General features: G+C 43.7%; 1 protein-coding gene across 1 annotated transcript; it reads left to right on the top strand.

Annotated features, from left to right (window-relative positions):
- The first annotated feature begins 90 nt into the window (after window positions 1-90).
- LOC101470590 (dnaJ homolog subfamily B member 6) lies at window positions 91-7,487 on the top strand. The gene is made up of 8 exons (XM_004572942.5): window positions 91-349; window positions 2,663-2,769; window positions 3,200-3,309; window positions 3,472-3,537; window positions 4,090-4,200; window positions 4,340-4,483; window positions 4,595-4,799; window positions 6,678-7,487. The coding sequence occupies exons 2-8, from the start codon at window positions 2,705-2,707 to the stop codon at window positions 6,781-6,783; spliced, it is 807 nt and encodes a 268-aa protein (XP_004572999.2). The 5' UTR covers window positions 91-349; window positions 2,663-2,704; the 3' UTR covers window positions 6,784-7,487.
- The last annotated feature ends 1,358 nt before the right edge of the window (window positions 7,488-8,845 follow it).

An 8,845-nucleotide genomic window follows, 5' to 3' on the forward strand; every position in this document is an offset into this window, starting at 1 on the left:
TGTGAATACTGACAGTGGGTAAAAGTATACGACAGACGAATTCCCATACGTCTGTTTGGAAATGTTTAATGATTGTCCAAATCCTGGACACTTCAGCGAGTGGTCAGCAGCTATGCAGCCTGTGTCCGGTGGGCGGCGGTATAGAGACGCTAAGCTTGTTGTTAAGCGTCGTAGCTAAAGAAGACGCGAGGCGGGGAAGAAGAAAGAAACAGGACGTTGTGTTAAATCTGAGAATGTGCAGATTGCTGAAGATGAATAAACCTCTTTAGTTTCTGTCACGTCCCAATTATCAGACCGTGTGTCTGCTCGACAAACCGACTGAGAGTGCAGGCTGCCGATCCTCCGCTGGGTAAGACTGATAGCCTTCACGATATGGCGACTTTTGTTTACTGCCGGCCAGAGCTAGCTTACTTTAGGTTCGCCAAGCAGCTACTGGTACGAGTAGTGTTTCAGTGAGGTCGCTTTCTGTTGAATATACTTATGTTTAGTCTTCTCGCTGTTACCATTAGCGGCTCTTTCAGCCCTTGTTAGCCGGGTAGCAGCAGCTACTCTGGGTTCCGCTCAGAGAAGTGAAGCCCAGTGAGTTTTCGTCCGGTTCAGATGGTAACTGAAAGGCATTCTTCCATTTTACGTTTAAATCTTCTCAGTCTGCCTGTTTTCAGACTATTTATGTAGCTGGCAGATAAAAGTCGAGACACAGCTGTTGGTCTTCATGTTCAGGCCACACGTCTGTGCACAGGAGGGGCTCACAGGGCTGAACTACATCTTTATGTTCAGAATACTGAAAGGTGGAGCTCGGAAGAGTCAAAGTCTTTCAGTTATTTTTAATTTGAAGAGTGGCGCTGCTTTCAAAAAGTTCTGTTTTTTGTTGTAATACCTGCACCGATTTTTCTGAATCACGGCATATGCCCTCCATACTTTAATAACGCTCATATAAAAAGACTAATACTAAGGTTGAAATTAAACTAACTGAAACGAAACGTTTACAACCAATAAAACTGAAGCGAGCAAGCCCGCTCTCCAAATTAAACTGGATTAAAAAGTCCAAATGAAAACTAACTATAAAGTACAACATTATGACTGATCCACAGAATTATAACTCAAAATGATCAGAAGACCTCATAACCTGCCTACACTGAACCAGGGGGAGCCCTTTTCCACCTTATGACACAGCATCTGATTCAGTGTCCCACAGCCATCAACAGCATTCGCTCATGTTTGCTTTGTGATCCTCGCTGCCTCTCTAAAGGAAGAGTTCCACTTACTGGGCCAGTTTAACCTGTTATTTTAACTAAATTCTCACCAGGTGGGACCTTAAAAATTACCACAAAGGTTCTTGTTGATAATGTCATTTTTATTTTTAATCCTTTTGTACCAGAGCAGGGATCGGGCTAAGGGCGGCAGTATAGCCTCTGTACTGCTCTATCGCTGCCCGTGGTTAAGGCGCAGGACGCCTCAGATAATACCACCACATGAGAGCTGATATTGGAAGAGAAGAAGTCGCAACTGGAAGCAAGGACTTTGCAAACTTTTTAAACTGTTCCCCTTTAACTCCTGAGCTGGAATATCATTAAAATGGTAATAAAAACCAACACGATCGTATCTTCAACCCGGCTGCAGTGGCCATGGCGCAACGTGCCAGGTTACAAAAGTCAAGAGGTCGAAGCACCAGCTGATGTCACGTCACGCTCTGTGTACAGTGAGCATAAAAACACCATATCACACAGTCCCACCCATTACCCCTGGAAACGCCCTGTGCCAGAGAAATGCATAAATGTTCATTTTAAAAAAGTTTTCAATTTCAGTTCAATTCTGTTTTATTTCTAAAACACCAAATCACAACAACAGCTTCGTGTTGTGGGTAAAGACCCAACAGTCACACAAAGGACGTAGTTGCCATCCTGGAAACCACGAGTGAGCCTGCAGCCTGAGAGCAAAGGGCTCTATCAGGCTCAGACGGTACTGTCAGGTTTTCAAGTTGAGATCCGCTCTGATCATTCAAGACCTTGTATGTGAGGATCAGGATTTTAAATTCAGCACTGAATTTAACAGGAAGCCAGTATGAGAAGGGTGCGCTCCCTTTCTAGTCCCGGTCAGTACTCTTAGTACAGCTTTTTGGATCAGCTGAAGACTTTTCAGATAATAACGAATTACAGTACTCCACCCTGGAAGTAATTAAATCCTATGAGGCAGCATGGTGGTGCACTGTTGCCTCACAGAAGGAACATCCTGGGAACCAGCACCACCATTTCTGTGTGGAGTTTCACAGAATTCCTTTCAGCACCCAGCTGTTTATACTTCTGAAACCTGATTCATCTTGACTTTTATTAAAGCATTCGGTTTCTCTAGAAACTAATGCAACACGCACTTCACGTTGGAAGTGCCTCTTTGCTGAATAAGGTAATGAAGGAGCCAGTGTAGTTTCGTATCTGTTGTTAAGAGAATCTGATCTAATCTTATTACAGCTGCCACGCAAACACATCTCAGGCACTCTGCTCGGTCTGGAACATTTCTTAACAAATTGATTGTTTGACTGCGATCCCACAAAAAGACTTCCTCAAATCCAAAGTCTTCCAGAGAGGCATGAATTCAACATTTCTGCAGACTTTCTCACTGCTAAGTCGATCAAGCTAATAAGCAGTGGCTGTCTTCACTGTTTCAGGTTCACCAGGCTCTCTGAAGTTTCTCCAGTCATCCACTCATCATGGTGGAGTACTACCAGGTTTTAGGAGTACGGAAGGATGCGTCTGCAGATGACATAAAGAAAGCGTGAGTTGAAGTTTTAAATGTGGTCCTAGCTGAGAACCTGCACAGAGATGCCATCGCCTGCAGTTTTCTCAGGCTGTGTCTGGTTCTTTATTAATAAACTGCTGAAGGAGTTCAAGCTAACAGGTAAATGCTGCAGAGCTGCGTCACATCTGCACCACCTGGGAGCTGAATGAACTATCCTTTGTGAGAAGAGTAATAGTTTCCCCTCTGACATGTACATGAATAACGTGACGCGTAACATAGCGCTGTGCTGCGTGCTTCGAGGCTTCAGCTGGCACATGGCGGCACATTTCACTTTGAAATCTGGTCAGAAAATTCAGATCAGAAGTGCTCATGTTTTGCTCTTTTACGTCTGTACTTTTTCATTGATGGTAAAAGCCATGCTTTCATTGTTTTCACTGCAACAGCACCTTTTACTTCTGGTGTGCAGGTACAGAAAGCTGGCCCTGAGGTGGCACCCAGATAAAAACCCAGAGAACAAAGAGGAGGCTGAGAAGAAGTTCAAGGAGTTGTCGGAGGCTTATGAAGTCCTGTCTGATGGTTTGTATCACATCTGTGTGTGACGGTGTGTTTTCATTGAGGTCGACTCAGTGAAAACACACGACTGTCTCTTCGGTGATCCTTGTATTTCTGTATTGTATTTATTACTGTTCTCCCACAGTTTGCTTTCAGCTTTTGAAACTTGTCACTTTCCTGTTTTAGCAAACAAGAGGAGTATATATGATCGTTATGGCAAAGAGGGGCTGACAGGGAGCAATGGTGGAAGAGGTAAGCGTCTCTTTTTAAATGCACCTGTAACTTTGTTTGCTTGGTTTGAACACTGGCACGAGATCACATTTACAGCATTTTTACGATGTGATCGCGTTCACTTTAACATTTTCCATGGAGATTGTCAAATCGTGCACAGAGGGATGGAACTTCCAGTTCCCGTTATCAATTCCCTTCCACAGAATAATTCCATGCTGTGTTTCAAATGTTTGTGCATGTTGGAGGTGCTTCCCCTCTTTGTTGTGATCAGTGCTGGGCCCATCACTCAGTCATTACTGCACATATTACACACACTTTTCTTAAAAGTAATGCAGTACACTACTCATGCACTCTCATCCTTTTGTATAATAAAAATGAATGTCCACGCTGGAGACTGCGTCACTATTTCCCTCCAGCGACACACGAAATCAGCTGATCATAGCGAGAGTGCGAGACCTGATAAGCGGCATCGTTAGGCTGGCAGATTTAACGATTCCAAGGAATTGGAATTATTTTCCGGCTCCGGCCGGATGTACACTTTTAACATCACTTTTGACTGACTTGATGTTTCAGGGGCGCACTTCCACAATGGAGAGCATTTCCATGAACCTTTCACGTTCCGTAACCCAGAAGATGTTTTCAGGGAATTCTTTGGTGCCAGAGACCCGTTTGCAGACTTTTTTGGTAAGACCTCCGTTCAGCTGAACAAAGCTGCATCACTGAGTCTGTGACTGCGTCCAGCTTTGAGCTGCATGTTTGAAGACTTTGGGCCTCCTGCTGTGGTTCTCAGTTATTCTTGCGCTCTGACTCTTTCTCCTCTCAGGTGCAGATCCATTTAGTGATGACTCGTTTTTTGGTAGTGGCCGGCGGCACCAAAGCCGGGCAAGTCGTAGCCGGACAGGTGGCCCTTTTTTGGGGGGCTTTGGTTTCCCAGCCTTCGGTGCCGGCTTCTCCCCTTTTGACCCAGGTAAGCTGTTAGCCAGCGTAAAGCTCCCGCTGCTGCAGAGTGGCTCCAAAACTGTTGGCAACGTTGATCTTTTGCTTAAATGAATTAAACAGATCAACTTTTTACTTTTAGCCTTTGGTTCTTTTGGCTCCATGAGCGCCGTGGGTCATATCGGTCACATGGGTCACATGACAACAATGGGCAGTATGGGAGGAGGCGGCTTCACCTCTTTCTCATCAACCTCTTTTGGAGGAGGAGGTGGAGGAAGCATGGGCAACTTTCGATCTGTGTCTACCTCCACCAAGACCGTCAACGGCAGGAAGATCACTACTAAAAGGTACTGACCTGCCAGATAGCATGTGACAAAATCTTCACATAGCAGTGATGTGCATCGTACGGTTAACGTGTTCTTAGTTATCGTGCACAAATCTTTATTCCATCCTGTAGTGTCATCAGTGAGCTCAGCTTCCGTGTCGCCCAATTCTAAACCAAACAGTCGTGCGAACTTTAATGAGAGATGAACACAAATCACCGCGTCCTGGTGTAGCAACACAGTGAGGCTTTTCAATGCATCACTTGTCAGGGAAGCAGCTGTTTGAGCAGCTTTTCACAGGTTAAAAATGAAGCGAGAGCAGCTGGCCGACACCGATTCTCAGAGGAACGTCCTCAGCTGGATGTACTGTATGAAAACTGAATGCTTTTTAATCACAGCTGAGATCAGTCAGATTAGGCTGAAGGTTTCCTGGTATCAGCTTTGCAGACGTTGGTTGAGGTTTAGTACAGCGGCGATCTTGTAGTAATAGTCTCATCACATGGCAGCCATCTTTGTAATGTCCATGTGTTCCTGGTCTGTGAGCGGGAAGAAGCCCACAATCTTTATACTTACAGTCACTTTGATGTAAACAAACCGTTCGCGTTTTGTAACCCAGAAGATTTCCAGTGTTTCCAGTGCATGTAACCTGTTGTGTGGATGTCCAACAACATAACTGGCTCTATGTTTTCTGAGTTCTGTTCTGGACCCCTTGAGTGGCACGTTTGTCACTGATAGTTGTGAACTGCTGTGGAAATCGTATCAATCAGAAAAAGGTCTAAGCTTTCTGCCACAGGTTTTTCCTGACTGCTATCAGCACCGTGTACGGATGTTTGCATCGCAAAAGCCAGATGATCGGAGATGATATGAATAAATGCTTCATGCTTTCTGCCAGTTTAAGGTCGCCTTATTACTTACCATTATTTAACATTTTTTGTTTCTTACCTTTCCACAGAGTCACAGTTTCATCAGACGTGGCTTATTGCATTTTGAATCCCTGATGTTTATAAAATGATTTAAACGTGGTCTGATAGATGATGGATAATGAATGTTTTTGGACAGTCTTACTGTGAATTTAAAATCGAGACTTGGACCAGTCCTGTACATTTGTGCCTTTAACTCTTCACGGTGTTCCTGTGTGCAGGTTACACTTTCCATACAGGTGCTCACATTCACACAGTTTCTTTTTTTATTGGTTTAAATCAATTCCAACTTCTGCCTGCAAACGATACATCAAATCAGTGCATAGGACAAATGGATGGTTTCATTTCAAACTGAACCAACATGAACATGGGGTGGCTGTAGCAGGCGGTAGAGCCGGTCATCCACTGATCGGAAGCTTGGTGGTTCGATTCCTGGCAGTCTACATGCCAAATATCCTTGGGCAAGATACTAACCCCAAATGAATGTGTGTGAATGTTAGTTGTGTAAAGCGCTTTGAGTGCTCAGATGAGCAGAAAAGCGCTATATAAGAACCATTTACCATGAAACATTTGTCAAATTGCGACCTCGGAGTGGAAAAGATCCGTTGCTTGAATCGGTGTATAGAAGCAGCCAGAGGTGTTTCCGGTGTAATTTTCAGCACTTTGTTCAGTACAACAGCATCAAGAAGAAAGAGCCAAACACACTTTTGCCATTTAATTTGGAGGGAAGTTTCCAAAAAACCCAGTGTGCAAAAAAAAACAGCTCTTTTTTTGAAGTGTAGGCAGGAGTTAAGGAGAGTAGGAAGGAAGTAGGAGGTGAGGCTTAGTTAGACTCATGTTTACACCGGCCTAATCATCATCTCAGCAACATCTCAGCAGACTAAACACTGCACCAGCAGACGAGCGGTACGAATGCTGCTCCCATTTACGTGTAAACGGATTTTCACGATTAAGATGGTGTAAATGCTCTCTGTTTCTGCAGAATTGTAGAGAACGGTCAGGAGAGAGTTGAGGTGGAAGAGGACGGCCGGCTACGCTCATTAACCATTAATGGCAAAGAGCAGCTGCTGCGACTGGAACACAAGTGAAGACACGCAAACATCCTCCACTGGAGACGTGTTACCTCAGTACCGAGATCCCAATAAAACTTGAGCTCACAGTGGAATAAACAAAGCAACAAAACAATGTAATAATAGCTGTGTTTCATTAGTTGGTTACTTACGTTGTGCTGTTCCATTCATGTCCTTCCCCTGCTGACTCTCATTTGTTAACCAACACTTTGACTCCAAGGGTTTTCTATGCATTTAGTTGTTGTCTATGAATCGAAGCCGTCCTTTATTTTTGCTCAGGGTGGTGTTATTTTAACGTTTGGGACCACAGTATTGTTTTGATGTTCTTCCCCATTTCAGTACTTTGAGCTTCGCGTCATCCACAACGAGGCGTGACTTTGCTCTTTCATCTGAATCGGAAAAAAAATGATTCTCATTTCGAAACGTGGGTCAGAAGTTTCTATCCCAGCACCCCACGTTTATTGCGTGTCTAACCGATTCTTAATTTATTTATTTTTATTAAAAACACAATGCTGGTAGGATGTGTTTTGCAATTTTATATGTTCTAATACCCGTGTTTCTGTTTATTTAATGATGCATGTATACCTGTTGATGTCAAGTCTTAATGTCAAAGCTTTTGATGGAAGGCGTTCCATAAATGACAAATGAATATGGAAGGAATTTTGTGTACTTTGTAAACCAATAAATCTTGAGTTTCATCCTGTTTTCAGGATGTTGAAATATTCGCTGGCTCTGGCTTTAAGTTTTCAGGGATTTAGATGAACAGCTTCTGTTTCAGTGTCCATCGTGGTTAAAAACTCGTTGGTCTCTTTATTTATTCAGTCTGTGTTGAAATGAATAGTTTCTCAGGTGTATCGGTCAGCAGTATTATAACGATTGTACCACCATGAAATAGTTTACAGTAGTTTAATTCCTTGCTTGCAGATTTAGTGATTTACTCGTCGTTACACAGGCCTGGATTACATCACATCTTCGGCCTGAGAACCGAGGAAAAATGAAGCTTCCCATTGAACTTTGTGGTTTCCTTCCTCTTTGGAGCTAAAACAGGCCACACATTTAGTCTTAAACCTTAAAGGGGTATTAGTGACCGCAGTGAAAACGTACATCAAGTATTTTAGTATATTCCTACCACATTCTCTCTCTGAGCTGCCTCAGAGTTGACTATTTATTTTATGTTAGAACAAAAATCAAAAACATGTTGGTTGTGCCAAATGACTCTAGTCCCCTAACGAAAGAAGCATACCTGTCTGCTGACGTGATCTGTTTGCACCAGCACCTTCAGGGGGATATCCTTTTCTTTTAACTGGCACAGCAGCAGCTGTCCAGAACTGTCTTCTTCATCGTGAACATCCTGTGTGACACTGAAAAACATTCAATGCGTTTGTCATTATGCATGCTCAATCCTCCAGGTAAGTAAATCGCAAGAGGTCGATTTTGTCCACCTGGACGTCTTCAGTGGGAGAAACATTTCGTCACTCATCCAGGTGGCTTCTTCGGTCTCAGCTGACTGCAGGTTTCCAACCTTATAACAGTACATTTGCACAACTGGTCCAGCCCACTGAATGAACAATGGGCTGTGAGGTCAGCTCCTGGATCATTAATATGCAATTTGTCATGACCACTGATCAAAGACGGTGAGTAGCATTCACACAGAGTTGGGGAATGGCTGCAATCACAGCATTGTAAGATGGTGACAGATGGACCCTCAGGTACATCTTCCTCGTTTCAGAGATGGTCTTTTCCTTTTCACGTAAATGGCCTCCTTGGTTCCTCACTCAAACCAGCGTTCCTCCCTGTCCAGGATTTGCATATTAATGATCAAGGAACTGACCTCACAGCCTCTTGTTCATTCAACATGCCACATTCACCCAAGCACTTTCTTCTATGGTTTTAAGTGTTTACTAACATTCGCAGACATTGATACTCTGTTGGATGTATCGCAGAGCAACTTACGGTCAGTATCTTCCCCAAGGATATTTGGCATGCAGACCAAGAGAGCCAGGGATGGAAACACCAACCCTCGGATCAGTAGATGAGCTGCTCTACCTCCTGAGCTACAGTTGTCACTGATGTCAGACAA

This window comes from Maylandia zebra, linkage group LG18 (genome assembly GCF_041146795.1).
Source record: "Maylandia zebra isolate NMK-2024a linkage group LG18, Mzebra_GT3a, whole genome shotgun sequence".
Classification (NCBI taxonomy): Eukaryota; Metazoa; Chordata; class Actinopteri; order Cichliformes; family Cichlidae; genus Maylandia; species Maylandia zebra.